General features: G+C 37.6%; 1 protein-coding gene across 2 annotated transcripts; it reads left to right on the plus strand.

Moving 5' to 3' along the window:
* The first annotated feature begins 302 nt into the window (after nt 1–302).
* LOC141509642 (cell adhesion molecule CEACAM21-like) lies at nt 303–23,495 on the plus strand. 2 transcript variants are annotated; one of them, XM_074219331.1, is made up of 8 exons: nt 303–636; nt 1,443–1,873; nt 11,850–11,958; nt 12,639–12,703; nt 18,505–18,557; nt 21,256–21,309; nt 21,495–21,609; nt 21,865–23,495. In XM_074219331.1, the coding sequence occupies exons 1-7, from the start codon at nt 560–562 to the stop codon at nt 21,579–21,581; spliced, it is 876 nt and encodes a 291-aa protein (XP_074075432.1). In that variant the 5' UTR covers nt 303–559; the 3' UTR covers nt 21,582–21,609; nt 21,865–23,495. The 2 variants fall into 2 exon arrangements, with proteins under 2 accessions (XP_074075432.1, XP_074075433.1); XM_074219332.1 differs by having other exon boundaries at nt 1,502–1,873.
* The last annotated feature ends 176 nt before the right edge of the window (nt 23,496–23,671 follow it).

Raw genomic sequence — 23,671 nt, forward strand, 5'->3', positions numbered from 1 at the left:
CACCCATTGGCTATGTATCAGTAACTCAGTAGGAACCAAAGATAACAAATCTCTGCCTATCTTCTGGGAGCTTACATTATTCTATGGAGAAGCAACCTACACTTAGGTAAGTAAATGCACAGAATATATAAATGAATGTAAAGAAATTTGGAGAAGGAGGGATAATTAGCCAAGGTTGAGGTGGGGGGAGGACTGGAAAGACCTGCTGGAGGAAATGGTGCAAAACTCATGGTCAGAAGGAGGCATCTGAGTGGGGAGGGGTTCCCTGAGGAGGCAGGAAACCACAGTAGCTGAGAGGGGAAGAGAGTAAAGTAGGGCCAGAGGCTCAGACCCGTATAATCTTGGCAAAGAGAAGATCTTCAGTCATGAAAAGAGAGGACTAAGTCTTTTAGAGTAGGAGAGGGAGACAAGGCAGAGACAGTTCTGGGCTTCATGCAGGGATAGCCGTGAACCTGGAGACCATCTCCAGAGTCTGCACTTGGGCTCCATACAGGAAGACACAGCTCAGGAGGGGAAGGCAGAGATTCCTGGGAGGGACAGAGGTGTTCACACCTAGTGGATGGCACAGTCTGATGGAGATCCTCTCAGAAATTCCTCATGGTGGGGGCAGCCCCTGGAAAGGGCTCCTGATCACAGGTGAGACACTGGCTTTGCTGGGGAGGTAGGGAAGGAAATGAGTGGGAACAAGACAAAGACTGTGGAGGATCTGGAGGCATTTGTTCCAGAAACAGTCTCTGCAGAGCCAGCTAATGGGAGTTTTCTCTTAATCAGAAACAGAAGACTAAGCAGCATAGTCCATGCCCTGAGACCCAGGATATTATCCAGTCCTGGAGCTGACTCCTGAGAGGCAAAGGGAAAGACAAGGAGGCAGAAGAGACTTGACTTGAGATTCCAACTCTGATATTTATTATGACCATGGACAAGTTTTTCATTATTTGAGCCTCCTTTTTCTATCCTGCCAAAAAGACCAAATCCTACTTACATTATCCCTAAAAAGATTGCAAATCATGTGCTCTTTAAGTTTTAAAAGAGTTCATGGAATAGTGGAAAAAGTTTAGATTTTTGAGTGATATGATCAGAAGTGTAAACATGTTTCTGCTTTCTACCAACTTAGGCATGCCAGATAACTCCCTTTGATCCCTTTTCTTCACCTGCAAACTTGAAAATCCTGGGCTTAAGGATCTATAGCTCTGAATCCTGTGATCTCTGATCTAAACTTTAACCTCAGCAACACCCATTTATACTCTGGTTATTCCCTCAGTATCCTGTCCACCATGATACAGTGTTAGGCAACTTCTGAATCTGAGTTTATATTATTTTACTGAGAAAACTCAGATTCTGTAGAGATGAGGACAGAGATTTACAATATACTCCACTGAAATGTGACACATTGAACACTTAGCAGACAAGTCAGACTTAGTAGCCTCAATCTATTCTTTCAGAATCATCTTCATCCTTGATGGAAGACATGCTGACCTGTTCTTCCTTCCTTCCTTCTTAGCTGCTTTCCTCAGCACCTGGATCCAGTCAGAGTCTACTCAATCTCCTGAAATGAAAGTGGAGCCTAGTCCACCCTATGGGACAGTGGGGGGCAACATCACCTTATCCATCTTGGGTGTCTCAAAAGAACCTGGAAGTTACACTTGGTTTAGAAAGACGATAACTGAGTCTAACAGGATTGTGACTTACAATGTTCAGACAAGGCAGCAGACACCAGCCAGTGGTCGAGAGACTGTGTTCCCTAATGGCTCTCTGGTCATCACGAACCTCACCCTCGATGATAGTGGTGAATACATAGTAGAGATGTTTTATATAAATGGTGATTGGAAAAACTATCAATTATCCCATCTAAAGGTACATTTCCAAGTATATGGTAAGTTCTCCCCTCCCTGGGACCACCATTTATTAAGACCTTTCCTCTAATATTCTTCATGGTGGGGGATGAGAGGCCTCCATAGGAGAGTAGGGAGAATCAGATATATATGCCCCAAGGAGAGAAGGACTGGAAGGCAATAGATTCCAAACCAAGATCTGCCTGAGGATAGATCATAGAGGTGATGGGGTAGGGACCTATCCTCCTCTATCTGCCCTGGGAATCAAATGTGGGAATGAGACAAGAGGCATGTGCCCTTCTGATAATGAATAGCAGAGAATCTAAAGGGCTCTTTCTTCTTCCTGAAGAGTTCACAAGATATCAGGTTGGCTGTTTTCTGGGAGTGGGGGGAAGGGGCAAATGACAGCCCTCAGGAATAGCTTCAGAGAACTACTCCGGGGTCCAGTGCAGGTTAGACTGAGGTGGGTGAACAAGAGCCACTATGCCTTACAGTAAGAATCCTTGCTTGCCATTTGACCATCAAAGTCTTTAGTCCCCAGGGAGAGATGGGTTGATACCAGAGCCCTTTTAAGAGTTCTGAGAAGCCAGGCAGGAAGGGAGAGAGAAGGGATATGGATGATCCAATAAACATTCCCTGTGTACTAACAAAATTTTCACTGATCATTCTTTCATATTTTCTTGGGAACAAAGAAGCCACCCCAGTAATGAAACATCCAGAGAGATGGGGATTTGGGACCTGCATTGGTTCCATTAAAAAATTCTGGGGCAGTCAAGGATCATGGAATTTTTGATGCATGAAAAGGATGTATAGGATCATAGATTTTCAGAGATGAAAGGAATCTTAGAAGGGATCCATTCCAACGTTCTCCTTATAGATATGTTATGAGTGGGGTCCAGAGAAGTTTAGTCACCTGTCAGAAGCCACACAGGGAGTGAGTAGCAGTGATGTAATTGAACTGAACTGAGCTAAATCCTTCCAATCTAACACCCCAGACTAGTACTTGGTGTATGGTATATGGTCAACTCTCCTTGGACAGGCTAAGGGATCTCTAAACCCATTCTGCCCAGGTAAACAAGTGATCTAATCTAGGATACATCAAGGACATCCCCATGGGAAAGGAGCAGAGTGACTGTCTGGGGACTAGGACTAGAGTGATCCAGGCTCCTCCTTAGGCTCCTGATGTCTTTAGGGAGGGGAAACTGAGCTAGGTGGGGGCTTTGAGGGGAGAACTGGAGTGTAGCTACAAGATGATAGAGTATAGACCAACTCCATCTTACAGGGGGATGTCTTAGTGACTCAAACTTTGCTTTCAGGCTCAACTGAAGGAGGAACAAACAGAGATCAACAGATGATGCAATAAGTGGAAATTGCAAAGAGGTTCATTTAGTCTCCAAATAAGGACAATTTTCATCTCTTGAAAGAAAGTTGTCTGTTGGGGGGCCGGAGGTAGTGAAAACATTCAAGGAAAATCTAGATCAGTTATTGGGAAAGTTAAGGAGAGGATGTATAATCAGATCTGGGTCATATAAGATGATGTCTGAGACACAGGACCATAGAAACTTGGAATCTGAAGAGATCTGAGAGGCCTACTGAGCTCCCTTTGAATCTGGGATTCTTCTAGATAGGATGTTAAAGCTAAGCATGTGGGCAGACTTGGGGCAGTAACTAAAGGTTGTAGATTACTCCCTCATTCTGTCTCCTATACCCTTATATTAGAAAGAATCCTGAGTCTTCTGTGATTAGGGTGGGGACACAGGGACAAGTTTTGCTTGAAGAAAGTCTTGTTGGGCATCCCAGGTCATCACTTCTGCCTGCATAAGCACTCAGTGGTCCCCTTCTGAGCATAAGAGATGGCAAAAGATACTCAGTATTGGAGGTAGCAATGGGGAAGGAGACTCAGGTCTTCTGACTTTTTAATTGAACCATTAAGAAAGCAGATCTTTAGAACTGAGGCTAAACAACTTCCTCCACACATGATTCTTAGGCTGTTATTTTTCAGTTCTTTCAGTTTTGTTCAACTGTTTGTGACACATTTTGGGATTTCCCTGGCAAAGACACTGGAGTTATTTGCCATTTCTTTCTCCAGCTCATTTTACAGATGAGGAAACTGAGGCAAACAGGATTAAATTATTTTCCCAGGGTCACAGAGCTAGTGTCTTGGCCAGATTTGAACTCAGAAATATGAGTCCTTTGGATCTTTTTGAGAGTGCCATTAGCTGTCCTTCTTGTTACCAGAGGATTCAAACATTTCCTCAACAGAAACTGAACTGGTCAAGTATCTGACCTCCAGTCTCTGATACTTGAAATGAGGAAAGATCCAGACTGGGAATCAAGAGGGTCTCAAAGGAAATCTGGGTTCTGACATTTATCTGTGATTGGGGGCAAGTTGTTACTACTGGAAGCCCCAGTTGTCTCACTTTTAGAGTGGGAATATTATTCTTTGACCCACCTCAGAACAACCTTGTACTCATTCAGCGGATGAGTTATCTACTACACAGAATGTGAACTTCTTCAGTAGGATGGAGAAATGGTTTTATTTATGTCCCCACAACTGAGTCTTGACCCATAACTGGGATGAGGGAAGCACATTAGGGTGCAAGAGAAGGGGAAGCTACTCACACCCCATGGTCTCCTTCAGTTTGACCAATTCAACCAGTTATTAAGAGTCAGAGAAATGTCAAAGATGCTTCCACAGAAGAAAGTGAATTTGAATTCAAACTTTTTTTTAATATTAAAGATTTAATTTGCGTTTTACAATTTTCCCCTAATCTTACTTCCCTTCCTCACCCCCAACCCCCAGAGAAAGCAATCTTCCAGGCTTTACATTGTTTCCATGGTATACACTGATCCAAATTGAGTGTGATGAGAGAGAAATCATGTCCTTAAGGAAGAAACATAAAGGCTAAGAGATAACAAGATCAGACAATAAGATATCTGTTTTTTTCTAAATTAAAGGAAATAGTCCTTGGTCTTTGTTCAAACTCCACAGTTGTTTTTCTAGATACAGATGGTATTCTCAATAGCAGAGAGCCCCAAAATTGTCCAATTGTTGCACTGATGGAATGAGCAAGTCCACCAAGGTTGATCATCGCCCCCATGTTGCTGTTAGGGTGTACAGTGTTTTTCTGGTTCTGCCCATCTCACTCAGCATCAGTTCAAGAAAATCCTTCTAGGATTCTCTGAATTCCCATCCCTCCTGGTTTTTAATAGAACAATAGTGTTCCATGACATACATATACCACAGTTTGGTAAGCCATTCTCCAAATGAAGGACATTTACTTGATTTCCAATTCTTTGCCATCACAAACAGGGCTGCTATGAATATTTTTGTGCAAGTGATGTTTTTACCCTTTTTCATCATCACTTCAGGGTATGGACCCAGTAGTGGTATTGCTGGATCAAAGGGAATGCTCTTTTTTTTTTGCCCTTTGGGCATAGTTCCAAATTTCTCTTCAGAAAGGTTGGATGAATTCACAGTTCCACCAACAGTTTAATAGTGTCCCAGATTTCCCACAACCCTTCCAACAATGATCATTATCCTTTCTGGTCATATTGGCCAGTCTGAGAGGTGTGAGGTGATACTTCAGAGAAGCTTTAATTTGCAATTCTCTAATAATTAACGATTTAGAGCATTTTTTCATATGGCTATGAATTGCTTTGATCTCCTCATCTGTAAATTGCATTTGAATATCCTTTCACCGTTTGTCAAGTGGGGAATGGCTTTTTTTTTAAAAATATGACTCAGTTCTCTGTATTTTTTAGAAATGAGTCCTTTGTGAGAAGTACTAGTTGTAAAAACTGTTTCCCAATTTACTACATTTCTTTTGATCTTGGTTACAGTGGTTTTGTCTGTGCAAAAGCTTTTTAATTTAATGTAATCAAAATCATCTAGTTTGTTTTTGGTGATGTTCTCCATCTCTTCCTTAGTCATAAACTGTTCCCCTTTCCATAGATCTGACAGGTAAACTAGTCCTTGATCTTCTAATTTGCTGATAGTATTGTTTTTTATGTCTAAATCCTGTAACCATTGGTAATGGGTGTGAGGTGTTGGTCTAATCTAAGTTTCTTCCATACTAACTTCCAATTTTCTCAGCAGTTTTTTTTTTTATCAACATCAGACTATCATCAACAAAGAGAGAGTTTTTATCTATTTGGACTCTTTGCGTTTATCAAACAGCAGATCACTATAATCATTTCCTGCTAATGCACCTAGTCTATTTCACTTGTCCACCACTCTATTTCTTGATACTGCTAATTATTCTAAGGAACAGTCCATTTATTTCTACACTCTCTAGTGTTTTTAGTAGGAATGGGTGCTGTATTTTGTCAAAAGCTTTTTCAGCATCTATTGATATGATCATATAATTTCTGATAGGTTTGTTCTTGATATAATTGAGTATACTAACAGTTTTCCTAACATTGAACCAAGCCTGCATTCCTGGGATGAATCCTACTTGGTCGAAATGTATTATCCCAGTGATAACTTGTAATTGTTTTGCTAAGATTTTATTTAAGATTTTTGCATCTATATGCATCAGGGACATAGGTCTATAATTTTCTTTCTCTGTTTTAACTCTTCCTGGTTTAGGTATCAGCATCATATTGGTTTCATAGAAAGAGTTAGGCAGAGTTCCATCTTCCCCTATTTTTTCCAAAGAGTTTATATAGATTTGGAACCAATTGTTCCTTAAATGTTTGGTAGAATTCACTTGTAAATCCATCAGGCCCTGGAGATTTTTTCTTAAGGAGTTTAATGATGGCTTGTTGAATTTCTTTTTCTGAGATAGGGTTCTTTAGGTATTTAATTTCCTCTTCATTTAACCTGGGCAATTTATATTTTTGTTATTCATCCATTTCACTTAGATTGTCAGATTTATTGGGATAGAGTTGGGCAAAATAATTTTGAATTATTACTTCAATTTCCTCCTCATTGGTGGTGAGTTCACCTTTTTTCTTTTATGATACTAGCAGTTTGGTGTTCTTTTTTCTTTTTTTTTAAATCAAATTGACCAGAGGTTTATCCATTTTATTGGTTTTTTTCATAAAACCAACTTTTGGTTTTATTTATTAATTCAATAGATTTTTGCTTTTGCTTTTATTAATTTCTCCTTTAATTTTTAGAATTTCTAATTTGGTATTAAATTGAAGATTTTTAATTTGTTCTTTCTCTAATTTTTTTAGTTGCATATTTAGTTCATTGATTTCCCCTTTCTCTAATTTATTCATGTAAACATTTAATGATATAATATATCCCCTGACAGCCACTTTGAGTGAATCCCATAGGTTTTGGTATGTTGTGTCATTATTGTCATTATCTAGGATAAAATGATTAATTCTTTCTATAATTTGCTTTTTGATCCACTCATTCTTTAAAATGAGGTTATTCAATTTCCAATTGGTTCTGGGTCTATATCTCTCTGGCCCAATATTGAATATGACTTTTATTGCATTGTGATCTGAGAAAGATGTATTCACTATTTCTACCTTTATGCAGTTGATCATTAGGTTTTTATGCCCTAGTACATGGCCATTTTTTGTATAAGTGCTATGTATTGCAGAGAAAAGGTATATTCCTTTCTATCCCCATTCAATTTCCTCCATAAGTCTATAGTATCTAGTTTTTCTAACAATCTATTTACCTCCTTAACTTCTTTCTTGTTTATTTTATGATTCGATTTATCTAGATCTGAGAGTGGGAGGTTGAGGTCTCCCACTAGTAGAGTTTTGCTGTCTATTTCTTCCTGTAGTTCTTTCAGCTTCTCCTCTAAGAATTTGGATGCTATCCCATTGGATGCATATATATATATATATATATATACACACACACATATATATGTATATGGTATTGAAATCTCTTTGTTGTCTATGGTGCCTTTTAGGAGAATATAGTTTCCTTCCTTTGCTCATTAAATGCTATCTATTTTTGCAGCTGCTTTGTCTGAGGTAAGGATTGCTACCCCTGCTTTTTTCACTTCAGCTGAAGCAAAATCTATTTTGCTCCAACATTTTACCTTTACTCTATATGTATCTCTCTACTTCAAATGAGTTTCTTGTAAGCAGCATATTGTAGGATTCTGGTTTTTATTCCTCTCTGCTATTTGCTTATGTTTTAAGGGAGCATTCAGCCCATTCACATTCAAAGTTATAATTACTAATTCTTTATTGGCCTCCATGCTATCTTCCCTCTGTTTGTATTTTTCTTCTTCCCCCCCTTATCTGTATTCCCCAGTATTTTGTTTCTGAATACCACCCCCTTCAGTGTGCTTGCCCTCCTATATCCAATCCCCTTTCTTTCCCCTTTCCTTTTTTCCCTTTCCCTTTCCCTTCCTTTTGTTAGTTCCTCTTTTTGTTCTCCATCCCCCCTCCCCCTTTCCCCTTTTAATACTTGAGAGGTTAGGTGTTTTTTTAAGTTAACTGAGTATGTATGTAAATTAACTTTAAGCCTAGTCTGATGAGAAGAAGATTCAGGTGTTTCTCATCTTCTCCTTTCTTCCCTTCTATTACCATAGGTATTTTGTACCTCTTAGTGTAAGGAGATTTACCCCATTCAATCCCCTCCCTCCTCCCATCTCCTTCATGTTCCTCTTTTTAAGGAGGTGATGTTTTTATATCATTCTATCTGAGTCATATAAAATTCTGAGTATCCATCACTTCTGGCTAAGTATATTTTATCTAATAGAGTTAAAATTCTTGAATGTTATTAGAGTCTTTCTCCCAAGTAGGGCTAGGCAGTTTCATTGCATTGGATAGCAGTCTCATGGATAAGTCATGAGTGTCCATCACTTCTGGCTAAGTATATTCTCTCTGTTAGAGTTACAATTCTCAAGAGTTATGTGAATATTTTCCCATGCTGGGATATAGCCAGTTTCAACTTATTGGATAGCAGTTTTTTTCTTTATCCCTCCCCCTTTTTTTACCTTTTCTTGTGTCTCTTGAACCTCCTGTTTGATGTCCAAATTTTCTATTTAATCCTGGTATTTTCATCAGGAATTTTTGGAATTCTTCCATTTCATTAAATGTCCATCTTTTCCCCTGAAAAAGAAGGCTTAGCTTTGTGGGATAGTGGATTCTTGGCTGTATTCCAAGCTCCCTTGCTCTTTGGAATATCTCATTCCAGGTCCTTCAGTCCCTTAATATTGATGCAGCCAGGTCATGTGTAATACTTACTGTGGCTCCTTGGTATTTAAATTGTTTTTTTCTGCTTGCTTGCAGGATTTTCTCTTTTATCTGATAGTTTTGGAATTTGGCCATAGCATTCCTTGGTGTTTTCATTTTAGGATCTCTTTCTGGAGGGGATCTATGTATTCTTTCAATAACTACTTTGCCCTCTGTTTCCATGATATCAGGGCATTTTTCCATCACTAAATCCTGTAATATTAAGTCCAGGCTTTTTTTTTTTTTTTCTCTTCAGTGTTTTCAGGAAGTCCAATAATTCTCAGGTTGCCCCTCCTTGATCTATTCTCAAGGTCAGTGGTTTTGCTGATGAGGTATTTTACATTTTCTTCTATTTTTTCTATTTTTTGATTTTGTTTAACAGGCTATTGTTGTCTCATGACGTCATTATTTTCTGCAGACTCCATTCTTTTTTTTTAGAGGGGAATTTTCTTTATTTACCTTTTGCAACTCCTTTTCCAATTGGTCAATTCTACTTTTGAAAGAGCTTTCCATTTGACCAATTGAGGATTTGAGAGAATTATTCTCATTTTCTATTTGCCCAATTGAGGATCTGAGAGATTTAATCTCATTTTGTTTTTGTCCAATTGTATTTTGCAATCATTTCTTTTCTTGTTGCAAGGTGTTAATTGACTCTCTCAAATTTTCCAATTGATTTTTAAACTCCTTCCTTATTTCTTCAAGGAAGTCTTTCTATGCTGGAGACAAGATCATATTCTCCTCAGAGGTTCTAGGTCTCTCTGAATTAGGGTCTTTTCCTTCCAAGAATGACCTTTCTTCATTTTGTTAAGACCTTGAGTTGGGGAGGGGATGGTTCACAGAGGTTTATTGTTGGGATCCCTAGAGGCTTTACTCACTGAGTGCAATATCTCCAGTTGGCCAGTAGGGGGTACTAGAGGATTTGCTCACTGAATACAATTTCTCCACTGTCTAGTAGGAGGTGCTGGTTGATTTTTCTGGAGTGTTTGTGACCTTGATTGAGGCCTTCTCCCTTATCCCAGGAACGTGGAAAACAAATCCTGAGGTAGATGTTCTTTCTCCTGGCTTTTCTTTTTGGGTTTGGATTAAATTTCTGTTAAGAGGTTTGTTTCATATCATAGATGGGGAAAGATCAGGAGACTTTAGAACTGCGCCTGTCTTCTCTCTGCCATCTTGGCCAGAAGTCCTGAATTCAATCTTTAAGGATAGGCTAGGAGAAGGGGGGGGGAGAGAGAGAGAGAGAGAGAGAGAGAGAGAGAGAGAGAGAGAGAGAGAGAGAAGGATAGAGGAGGAAGAAGAAGAAGGAGGAGGAGGAGAAGGAGAAGAAGGTGAAGAAGAAGGAGGAGAAGAAGAAGAAGAAGGAGGAGAAGAAGGAGAGGGAGGAGGAGGGGAGAAAGAGGAGGAGGAGAAGAAGAAAAAGGAGGAGGAGGGAGAGGAGTAGGAGGAAGTGGAGGAAGAGGAAGAGGAGGAGAGAGATAGAGGAAGAGGTGGAGGAAGGGCAAAAGGAAGGGGTGGTGTGAAAATAGTGTTTGGACAATAATCCAATTTGGATGGAATGAAAAATATAGAAAAGAAAGGATGTGAAATAACACTGGAAAGCAAAATTGGAGCTAGATTATGAAGGGTCTTGGAAACCAGACTCAGGAGTTTCTACATTATTCCATTTGAAATGGGGAGCCACTGGAGATCTTTTAGGAGGGAAGGATCATGGTCACAATGGTATGTGTAAAGGATGGACTGGAGAAATGAGAGAGAGTCAAATCAGGAACACTGAGCAGCAGGCTATTGCCATTGTCAAGGGAGAGGAGCTGAGGTGTCATAAGTAGAAGTTGCAAATGGGGTGGTGGTAGTAGATGTGAGAGCTATTGCACAGGTAGAATTAACACAACCAAAAGAGTCACATGGGAAAATTTTAGAGCCACTGGTTGGAGGTAAGGGTGGATTCACTCTCTTTTATGAAGCCATCCTTGAGACTTCCTTGGACATTTAATAAATGTTGGTTGAGTTGAGTTAAATGGAAAGAACCAGGGGTGGCTAGGTGGCACAGTGGATAGAGCACTGGCCCTGGAGTCAGGAATACCTGAGTTCAAATCTGGCCTCAGACACTTAATAATCACCTAGCTGTGTGACCTTGGGCAAGCCACTTAATGCCATTGCCTAGCAAAAACCTAAAAAAAAAAAGAAATGGAAAGAGCCAAATGAAGAGTCTAAGGGATATGAATGGCTTCTATTTCTATGGCATTCCAAGGTGCTTTTCTCCCAAGAGCTTGAGAGACAGGCAATTAATAAATTGACAAGAAGTTATTATAGGAATAAAGAAAACAAGGCAAAAAGCATGAATAAATGTTTGTTTCCTCTAACACACCAGGTACCAAATATTATCTCATTTGAGAATCAAAACAATCATGGGAGATAGGGGCTAGTTGTTATGGTCCCCATTTTATAGGTGAGGAAACTGAGGCAATCAGTGGTTAAGTGACTTGTCTAGGGTCACATAACTATAAACAGAAACAGAAAAAGTATGGAGTGGGAGGAACAGTTGGGAGTTAGAGGGAAAGATAATGAGTTCAGCTTCAGCAGGCCCACAGAATATGATGTGTTGATTCTATATCCAGAAATTCCAGGTTGTTTGCCAGGCATCTCACAATCTGATCTTTCCTGCCAAGGGATCTCTGATATATATATACATATATATACATATATACATATATATATGTATATATATATATATATATATATATATATATATATATATATATGGAACACAGGTAATGTTTGCTTTCTGCCTTGATTTATTTCATTTAGTTCTCTCACTCTTGCCCCCCAAAGCCCTGAGGGATACTTTTCTCTTTTTTACAACAGATTCAAATTCCAGAAGAAGAGTCATCACTGGCATTGTGATTGGAGTCCTGACTGGGGTGACTCTAATCGGGGCTTTCATCTATTTCCTGTTCATCAGGAAGACTGGAGGGTAGGATGGAGTTTTCCTTGAGCCTGGCTCCCTGTAATTAGGGAGAAATTAGGACCGTCCACTATTCCCTGGTCCAACTGTTTCCCTCCCCTAGCTTTTGAAACTTGCTTCAACAGTTCATTTCACACCAATCAGGGAGGTCTTTGAAAGGAGGTTAGGAGAGTTTTTTCTTTATATTGCGGCCCTGTTTCCATTCTTCACTAATGGGTTTTCTTCTTGCATGCAGCTGAATCCACTTCTTTGTAACTACTGCCCATTTCCCCTTATTCTGCCTTCTACAACTGAGAAGAAGAAGTCTAATTTTGAATTATACAGGGTAGTATCACTCCTTTCCCATAGCTCTTGAACCCTTTGAATGTAATAATAATAATGACTAATATTTATAATAATAACTAATAAGTGTTACAGTTATGACAATCCTCACAATAATCCTGGGATATAGATGTATTATTATTATCCTCAAATTGCAAATGAGGAAACTGAAGTGAAGTGATTTGCCCAGGATCACATGGCTAGTAGGTGTCTTGAGGCTGGATTTGAATTTAGATCTTTCTGGCTCCAGTACCAGCACTCTATCCACTGTATCACCTAGCTGACCTTCCTGGAACTTAATTCCCCAGACTAGGTGACCCAAGGGGGAAGACTGCTCATATTTCTCCTTTCTTGTTTTTTTTTTCCAGAGCTTCACAAGGGATTCTGGGAGATCCAGGTTTAGATAAGAGAACTCATCCAACTCAGAAACATTGTGAGTATGACTCCTGAAAGACCATGTAATATAATAGAACAAACTGAGGAGTCTGGGGGTATGGATCTGACTCTGCCATTGACTCACTTGATCATCTTGGGCTCCCTGTTCCATTCCAGTTCTCAATTTCCTCACCATCAGATACATTCCTCATTTCTTGACCTGTACAGTCTCACAGATCTTTCCCAACACCAAGAGCTCTTGTTACCAGTTCTCTAGGGCCAATATGTCAGAGTTGGCCCGATTGAATTCCACTTTTGTTTTTTTTAAGGGAAAACTTCCTTGACAGCTGATAGTTTCACATTTCTGTTTGTTAAATCTTTGATGATTAAGAGTTTCAAAGATCTTTTGGTCTTCTCATCATGATGATTGATTTACATTGGTCAAGCTTTCTTAGGATTTGATGACCCTTTGTGGTAAGGTATATTCCTGTATTCAATTCCCATGTATTATTCACAACATTTACTTTAAATAGGTCAGGGTATAGCTGCCATTATTCCTCACCTTCTCTTTTAGGTAGAATAGTAGGTAGAGTACCAGAGTTGAAATCAGGAAGACCTGAGTTTGAATCAGACACTATCTGTGTCACCCTGGAGATGTCATTCAACTTCATCTCTAAAATGGAAATTATCATAGCATCTATTTCCCAGGGTTCTTATGAGGATCAAATTGCTTCTAGTTTTACAAATGATTCTTATCTGAAAAATGAGTAGTTTTTTAATTTCTTATTTGTTCATTCTGTCCTTCACAAGCCAATTCTTTTTTTTTCTTGCAAGGCAAATGGGGTTAAGTGGCTTGCCCAAGGCCACACAGCTAGGTAATTATTAAGTATCTGAGACCAGATTTGAACCCAGGTACTCCTGACTTCAGGGCCGGTGCTTTATCCACTACACCACCTAGCTGCCCCAAGCCAATTCTTAATGTTGTGAGGATTCAAAGAAAAATGTGACAGTCTGTATGTTCCAGTATCTTTCAGTCTAATAAGAGAGATGAGACATGCATACACAAAATTACTGCAGTAACTCTTTTTTCCTCACAACTATTTGACAACCTCAACTGCATGGGATAAAATAATAATGTTAATATTTAGATAGTCCTTTAAAGTGGAAGCGAGTATTCTATTAATAGTTCCAAATTTCAAGATTAACAAAATGATGCTCAAAAAGGTAAGTAGGGTGATGGGTCCAAAATATCGTAAAGATGTTAGTCCCATTCCTTTATTTGTGGCTTTACTTAACAGTTTTTCTTTGTTAAAATAAATGACCTGTGAGTATGGTGAAAACAAGGGGCAGCAATAAAACTTGGTAGGAGAGGGTTAAATGACTTCTCTAAGATAATGTAGTTAGTCTCTGTACCATCTCTCAAATCTAGGTTTTCTGGCACTAGGTTCAGAATTTTAGGATCCCTTATAGAAGGGATTTATAGCACAACTGGAAATTCAGAAGAAAGCAAAAAGGATATTTGATAAGCTAAAAGAGACCTCTAAATTCATGTATTAAAAGATATGTAATTCTAATTTATCTATTGTTTCAGGTTTCCCAATTTATAGATAACTAAAAGGAATGGAAAGACTGGGGAAGAGACTTAAGACTCTATAAGAAAAGGCAGTTCAAAATTAAAAGGAGAAAAAAGAAAAACTACAAAAAGGAGACCAAAGAACTAAAAAAAAACAGTATTCTATGACCAGTTCTATAAACTCAAATGGTTTTATACATTTCAGAAAGAAAAGTCATAGGGTATCACTATATTATAGAATATAATTAATGCTTGAAATTGCTTTGGACCGAGTAAAAGTTAAATTGTATTGTGTCAATCGATTTAAAGGTGTAAGAGAGTTGTATAATTTCTGAAAGATTTCCAGTGAAAGAGTCAAAAATTTCAGAAGTGTTGACAATCTTTAGTTATCCAAAAAAATCACTCATGAATTAACAAGGACCATTAAACAAGACCTACCATATGTAATAGTTAAAAAGGCAATCAACAAATATTTATTAAATGATTACTATATGTTAAGAACTATGTTGGGTGTTGTGTTGGAGATACAAAAATAAAAATCAATTTCTTCCCTCAAAGAGTTTATATTCCGTAAGGGAAACAAATGTGGAAATAAATTTGTAGAAAATACATTACTGTGAGGAAATGTATTGTGTATATATGCATGTATAGGTCAATGTGTGTGTTTATTTCTATATGATCTGCCTGATGTATATATGTATATATATATTATATATAAAAATATATTTATATATATTCCCATATATATATAAATACTGTCCTCTCTCCCCAACATATTCCATAGTTCTTGTATGTGAGATTTTAACAGTATAGGGGACATTGAAGAAATTCCTCTACAAATTAGACTGGTTATCTTCACTGCAGTCTTTGAATATTGCTTGCCACTACTGAGAGGTAAGCTTTTCTCACAGCGACAAAACCAGTAAGATCTAAGGGCAAAATTTGAAGCTAATCTTATTGGTTCCAAGGTCACATTGTTATCCACAATCCCATCATGTTTTTCATAAATAAATATAAACAAAATAAATATCACGCATTTTTTTTTGGATCAGGGAGAGGAGGAGTCACTTGTAGCCGAGGAAATCAAGAAAGTTCTCTTTTAAAGATGATATTTCAGCTCAGCTTTGAATGAAATTAAAGAACCTGGACATGGTGTGTACACTCTCATTTCCTAGACTAGGTGACTCAAGCAATTTAAAAAAAATTATTTATTTTCCCAGCTACATGCAATGCTAATTTTCAACAACTGTTTTTTTGGTGAGATTTTGAGTTTTATATTGTCCTCTCTCCCTCCCTCCCCTTCCCCCTCTGAAAAATGGGTATTATAATAGTATCCACTTTGGGATTCTTGGTTTTTTAAAAAAAATTAGCAGGGCAATGTGATTAAGTGACTTGCCCAAGGTCACACAGCTAAGTAAGAATTAAGTGTCTGAGTTCAGATTTAAACTTAGATCCTCCTGACTCCAGAGCCAGTGCTCTATCCACTGTGCCCCTTAGTTGTCCCTGGGATTCTTGTGAAGATCAAATCAATTCATATTTGCAAAATGCTCTGCAAGTCTGAAAGTACTTGTCTAAATGTTAGTTAATATTTATTCTACTTTGGTAATGATTTTCCACTTAAGAAGTAGGTGGAACAGTCCTCAGGCAGATTTTTTAGAAATAATTCCTACATTGGTTATTGACCATTTCTTTTCTATTAGAAGAAATACAATTTTTCTGGAAGATATTTGGTTCTTTCTTGTCATGTCACTGTCATTTTTCTAGAACAGTGTATTGTCTGGCCTTGCCAAGGCTGCCTCAGATGAGGTTTGAAATCCAAAAAATCTAGATGCTTTTTTTTTAGGTTTCTGCAAGCCAAATGAGGTTAAGTGGCTTGCCCAAGACCACACAGCTAGGTAATTATTAAGTGTCTAAGGCCAGATTTGAACTCAGCTATTCCTGACTCCAGGGCCAGTGCTCTATCCACTGTGCCACCTAGCTGCCCAAATCTAGATCCTTTTTAGGAATGAATTAATTAAATGTTTCATCAAATGCGAATGATGTTATAAATATCCAAATGACCCTTGGCAGAAAAAAGATTTTCCCACCACTATTCTAGAAGAAAATGTATATGTGTGAGGTTTCTGCAGAGTCTGCAAGTCTGTAGATTCTCTTGTCTCTTACCCCATGAGGCATGTTTTCCTACCCCACACTCATCCCACTTTGCACTGAAGTTGCCAAATGGGAAGATATATGTTTCTTTCCAATGGAGAGTCTTACTGAGATCTTGCTAGGATATATCTCTATTTCTTTCAAACAGACAGTGGAACATAGAACCTCATGATCTCCCTGGTGGTTTCTTTGAAGATCTCATCATGAGTCCTACACTAGGGGGTGACCAAGTACTTTCCCAGGCAATGATTTTTTTTTTAAACGACTTGGGATGAAATCTCTTCTACAGCTTCTTTATTTAATAATAGTCAATCATACTTTATCCTCACAACAACCCTGGAAGGGAGGTGCTATTATTGTTCCAATTTTACAGATAAAGTAATGGAGACAGACTGTGGTTAAGAGGCTTGCCCAGGGTCACATAACTAGAAGGTTTCTGAGAATAGATTTAAATTTAGGTGTTTCTGTTTTCAAGCCCAGTACTTTGTGTTCTTTGGAGTCATCTACCTACTTTTACTTGCCTTTCCAAGAAAATTCCATGAATCATCAATCTACAATTATTCCTTCCACACTGTGACTTTCCTCATCATGAATTTGATCATGTCAACATAAGAAATTAAATGGAAAACTTTTGGAAGTTTTGAGGTAGCTGCAGATGACACACAAAGATCTTCAAATGACACAGAATCTCAGAAATTCAGAGAATATGTGTATCATATATTATCAATTTATAATAAGGCACTGTAAACACCCATAATAGGATAAACAAATAGAGACTTCTTCTCTGTTAAGGAGTGAAATCCAAAAATTTTTATGAGTATTTTCTGCATCAGGGGTCCCCACACCTCTGATTCCTGGGACATGGAAGGAGTGATTGCATTTAGTTCTAATTTCTTCTCTTCTATTTTCATTGATGTAAGGTATGACATATATAGTAAGAACATCAAGATTTACACTATTTAATTTCTTTCAATTGTTCCAACAATTGGAATTCCAATTCTGTTGAGCTTCCAATAGTTTTCAACTTAATTCAATAATCATTCATTGATCTAGTCATTGGATTAGGATCGCACATTTAGAGGACCAACACTTAAGCTAGATAAGCATTCTAAAAAGTGTATGACTCTGGGGAGTCCCTGTACCTTTTTGCTACTGTTACAGTTTTACAACTTCATTATTTCACTTTAAAAATATGAAAGATGTTTTAAATTTATTTAGGAAATAGACTTGTTCTTTTTAGACTAGTGATACAATTAATAACTAGTGCTATAATCTCTCTTTTTATCTCAAATACATATTTGACATAAAGCTATCAAATTGGGGCAGCTAGGTGGCGCAGTGGATAGAGCACCGGCCATGGAGTCAGGAGTACCTGAGTTCAAATCTGACCTCAGACACTTAATAATTGCCTAGCTGTGTGACCTTGGGCAAGTCATTTAACCCCATTGCCTTGCAACCCCCCCCCCTAAAAACAGATATCAAATTGATACAGTGCTAAGCCTGCCCCATTTCTCTGGGTCTCTTTTGACTTTGTTTCCATTCTCTTCCATGTATTTTAAAAAATTAAATTAAATTTTTTTGTTGTATTTTAAGTTTCAAATTGTCTTCCTCCTTCTTTCCTGCCTTGCACTGGAAAAGGTCACCATTTTACACAGACACAAATTTTTGTATATGTGTATTTGTGTAATTAAATGGCACAATGGATAAAGTACTGGAATTGGAGTTAGGAAGACCTGAATTCAAATTTGGCCTCAGAAATGTGCAAGCTGTGTGACATTGGGCATATCACTTAACCTTGTTTACCTCAATTTACTCATCTGTAAAATGAGCAGGAGAAAGTACCAACTATTCCAGTCACTTTTCCAAGAAAACCCCAAATAGAGTCACAAAAAGTTGACTATGAATGAAATAAATGAGCAACGTATATACATATGTTTGCATTTGTATTTTTTTTTGATGTATCTATGGGGGATTACAAAGGGGAGAGTTCCTTGCCTTCTATACTCCCCTCAAGGAGAGTCAATTTCTTATAGAATTCAGGTTCAGGAAATACCAAGAAAACCAATTGTGTTGGTTTCTCTCTCTCTCTCTCTCTCTCTCTCTCTCTCTCTCTCTCTCTCTCTCTCTCTCTCTAGGCCAGATTCGGGAAAATATTTACTGGCTACAAGATTCAACTCCTTCTACACAGGTAGGGATAGAGAATCTCTTTCTATTATCAGCACTGGGGTTTTTTGCGTGCCTAGAATAAAGAAGGTGGGAAGGAAGACTTTCACCACAATTGGAGATATTCCTAGGCTCTGAACCTTATGCACTTTGATGGGTTTTCAAAGATTGGATGGGAAAATTTCCAAAGAGGGCTATTGATGAAAGAGAGGTAGGCCCAAGATTATGTCCCATGAGATTATTTGGAAAGATCTGATCCTGGTCAATATGGAGAAGAGAAAGGATTTAGAGGGGAAGATGGTCATGATCTTCCAGGGTTTTGAGTACAGCTAGAAGCAGTGAGAGGAAGGTACAGATAGAAGAGATTAGATTACATTAGATGTTAACAGAAACTTATTAACATAGAATGGGCTGTAGTGAGAGGTGGAATTCTTCATTCAAAGATAAAATTATGGGAGACCCCTTATCAGAGATGCGGGAAAGTGGATTTTGAGTCTTTTGTGTTTTGGAATAGTTGACTTTTTAGATCCCCCTAAAGTCTGAGATTTTGGGTATCTCTAGAAATCCTTAGGGTTCTGACATTCCATGTTCTAAGGTCATTTCAAATCCTTAGGAATTCTAGGTTCTAATATCCTTTTTTTAAATTCCCAAATAAGTATTTATTTCCATTAGACTAGTAAAATCAGAAAGCATTGGATATTTGTATTGTAGAATGTAGCATTCCAATTACTTCTCAATTCCAATCCCCAAGGCAAAACATCACTTTAAGATTGGGGTTCCATCTTTACTTGATTAATTCTTCCACATGGCAGGAAGGAAGAGTGACTGAGAAGTTCAGTATTTTTAAATTATCTCCAATTTGAGTGAAAGAGAATACTTGGTTTGACTCCCCAATGGATTACCACGTTGGGATTGAGGAGAATTGAAAGAATATCCAGATAAACTCATGGTTGTTGCTGCTTAGGTGAACACTGACTCTAGGTTCTCAGAGTTCTATACCTTAGGATCTTAGCCTAAACAATGAACAAGTATTTGATAAATGTCTACTGTAGGTGGCACAGTAGATAGAGCACTGGCCCTGGAGTCAGGAGCACCTGAGCTCAAATCTGGCCTCAGACACTTAATAATTGCCTAGCTGTGTGGCCTTGGGCAAACCACTTAACCCCATTTGCCTTGCAAAAACCAAAAAAATATGATATTAATTATATCTGTGAAAGCATGCAAAATATATTTCCATATTAATCATGTTGTCTCCCTCCCCAAAAAGGCAAGAAAAATAATGTGAAAAGAGTATCCTTTGTTCTGCATTCAGCCTTTATCATTTCTTTCTCTGTAGATGGATAGCATTTTTTTCATCAGAAGGTCTTCTGAATTTTCTTTATTGTATTGATCAGAAAAGATAATTGATACATAGGAGATCAGTATACAATTTTGCTGTTTCTGTACACAGTGCTATACTGGTTCTGCTCATTTCAGATTTTATAAGCTCACACAAGTCCAGGTTTTTCTGCAAGCATCTTGCTCATCATTTCTTATAGCATGATCATATTCAATCACAATTATATATCAGAACTTGCTCAACCATTCCTCATTTGATGGGCATCCTTTCACTTTCCAGATATTTTGTCACCATAAAAAGAGCTGGTATAAATATTTTTGTACAATGAGATAATTTCCCCTTTACTTTGGGAGATAGACTGATTGGTGGTATTGCCAGAGCAGTTAGACGGAGCAATAGATAGAGTGCCACATCTGGAATCAGACTTGAGTTCAAATTTAACCTCAGAAATGCACTAACTATATGATGCTGGGTAAATCACTTAACCCTATTTACTTCAGGTTCTTCCTCTATTAAATGAATTAAGAAATAAAAAAATTCAATATCTTTGCCAAGGATATCCCTAAAAGGATCACAAAGAAGCACACAAGTGAAAATGACTAAACAACAAGGGGCATTGCTGTGTCAAGAGTATACACAGTTTTATAATCCTGTGGGCATAGTTCCAAAGTACTTTCTGAGTGGTTGGATCAATTCGTGATTTCACCAGCACTGCCTTAGTGTTCCTATTTTTTTCCATATCCCCTTCTACATTTGTCATTTTCCTTCTTGTAATGTTTGTAAGTTTAATACATGTGGGGTGGTATCTCAGAGTTGTTTTAATTTGCATTTCTCTAATAGTGATTTGGAGCATTTTATGATTATAGATAGTTCTGATTTCTTCATATGAAAATTTCCTGTTCATATCCTTTGACTATTTATTAATTTGTGAAATGACTCATAGTTTCATAAATTTGACTCAGTAAAACATTTTTCCAGTTTCCTGCTTTCCTTGTAATCTTGACTGCATTGATTTTATTTGTGCAAAACCCTTGTAATGTAATCAACATTAACCATTTTAAATCTTGTAATGTTTTCTATCTCTTGTTTGGTCAAATATTCTTCCCTTATCCATAGATTTGACAAGTAAATATTTCCATGCTCCCCTAATTTGCTCATGATATCAGTCTTTATGTTTAAATGATGAACCTGTTTAGATCATATATTGGTATATAATGTTAAATATTCATCTATATCAAACTTCTTTCTAATTTTCCTAGCAATTTTTATCAAAGAGAAATGTTTGGGGAGTTCTGCTGAGTTCCTGCTTCTTCTCCACCATCTTCCTAATATCCTTTTGAACTTGGATATCCAAAAGACGCTGACTAGTTTTCTCTCTCTGCAGGTCCTGGGCTCCACACCCACCTCCTCTGCAGCTACTCCTGAAACTATCTACCAGGTATATTCAGAAGGGAGGGGGAAGGTCTCATTATTTGTCCAAGGGAAAGGCAAAAATGTTGATTGGGGATGATTTTTTGGTTGGTGATGGAGTCCAGGAATAGGACAGAGATGGAGGAAATGAGTTAAAGGATGTGGCTGAAAGGAGCCCTTTTCAGATTTCACCTCTTCTGTTTCCATCTCCAGGCACTGGATATTACCAAAGTAGATATTTATGATAGCTTGGAAGGCATAAGAAAGCCTCAAACTAAGGAAGGTGGAAGGAGTCCCTAGAGATGATGTCACAACCTGACTGACTAAGGTGAGATTCACAGGCAGCTTTCAGGGGAGGAATTAGAGAAGGGACAGGTGAAAGGGGTCAGGTTTGAGACTTTCAAGGGACCAAGGGTATTCGTACCTTACAATAAAAAAAAGAAACTTGGGATGTATATAGTTGTACTAGTTGGAAGTCTTACTTATTGAGTGGATTTTACATAAGGAATCTGTATTCTGTGAATTGGACTGCTGCAATAGCCTATTATTTTCCCATCTTCTTTCTCTTCTCATCATTTCCTAGGAAAAGTCAAGTCTGAACAATTCCATCCTTGTTTTTACTGAGCTAAAAGGGAGATGACTATCAGGCCCCTTCCAACTGGGCAATTCTAGGAACTTAAAAGACTATGTATAACTTTGAGGAATCTCTTCTGGTTCCAGGAGGTTGAAGTCCTGGGCCTCTCCGTATTCTATCGAGGACTCTTACTTTGGATCCTGGTGTTTTGGACTGGGTTCAGCCCTGAGAGAGCCTGGTCTCTAATGAAGTTGGGAAGCCTTTTCTCACACTTCTTTGGTTTACATAATTCCAGCTCTCAAGAAATAAATTTATTCATAGATTAGCTTATGGATCATATATAGTTTATCCCTAAAGGCGTGAGGAGAAGAAGGGTACTCAATTTTATAAGATGACTCAGGTATGGGACAAATATAAATTTTTCAACATATGAAAGAAAAGCTAAATACAAAAGACTCATGAAACACATTAACAGAACATCTTAAAGCAAGAGTCATCACTGTTACATACACAGCCTGCAGTTGAAGGATGATATTTCAACCTCATCATAACATAAAGCAGTCTATAAGATGGATGGCCATGCATTTTGAATTTTTTCTAGGTTCTACATTTTCCAAACATTTTTTGGTAGATGTCTGCTGTAAAAGAGTCAATTTTGGACCATGGTCTTGTCCATATACACTCCGGCCAAGCTATCCAGGACTCAGGATGAGAAGATCAATGCTCTTGTAAACAAAAATTATTTAGGAAAGGACTTTTTAATTTGTTTAAAAAACCTGTTTTGAAAACTAGAAAGCATTTCAGCAGAAATTGGGCCTAGACTAACAACTTAGAATGTCTTTTCACAATAAACTCTAAATGGATACACAAAATTAATATTAAAGATCCTACTATAAAAAATTAGAAGTTAATTATAAGGGCAGCTAGATTGTGCAGTGGTTAGAGCACCAACCCTGGAGTCAGGAGTACCTGAGTTCAAATCCAGCCTCAGACACTTAATAATTACCTAGCTGTGTGGCCTTGAGTAAGCCACTTAACCCCATTGTCTTGCAAAAAACTAAAAAAAAAAACAGAATTTAATCATAGCTAAGGGCAGAAGATGCATTCTTAACAAAACAAAGGATGTAGGCAATTATAAAAATAAAATAAATATATTTAATTACATAAAATTGAAGTTTAAGCTTACACAGTTAGGTGCACAGAGGATCAAGTGTCGGCACTGGAGGGCAAGAAGGTATGAGTTAAAATCTAGCCTCAGACATTTCTAGCTGTGCAATTCTGGACAAGTCACTTAATTTGTTTCCCTTAGTTTCCTCAGCAATAAAATGGGAATACAAAAGCACCTGCTTTACAATCCAGGATGGTTGTGAGGCTCAAATAAGATAATTATTGTAAAACACAGAACAATGCCTGGTACATTATCAGTGTTACATAAATGTGAGTTATTGGTGTTTGTAGAGTACTTTACAAATCTTAAAATGCCATATAAATACTAGCTATTATGCATAGATCAAATGAATGTAACTATCATCAGAAAGGAAATAATTGAATGGGAAAAAATCTTTGAATCAAATTTCATTGATAAGGATTTGGTAACCAAGAAATGTAAATAATTAACATATATATGGCATTATATATGTACACACATACAAATATACTTATATAGATATATATTAGTATACATTTATATATATATATATATATATATGCCATTCCTCATTAGATAAATGTTCAAAGGATATTAACAAACAATTCTCAAAAGAAGAATTGCAAAGAATTGGCAATCAAATGGAAGAACGCTCCAAATCAATGTAAA

This window comes from Macrotis lagotis, chromosome 1 (genome assembly GCF_037893015.1).
Source record: "Macrotis lagotis isolate mMagLag1 chromosome 1, bilby.v1.9.chrom.fasta, whole genome shotgun sequence".
NCBI classification, from domain to species: Eukaryota; Metazoa; Chordata; class Mammalia; order Peramelemorphia; family Peramelidae; genus Macrotis; species Macrotis lagotis.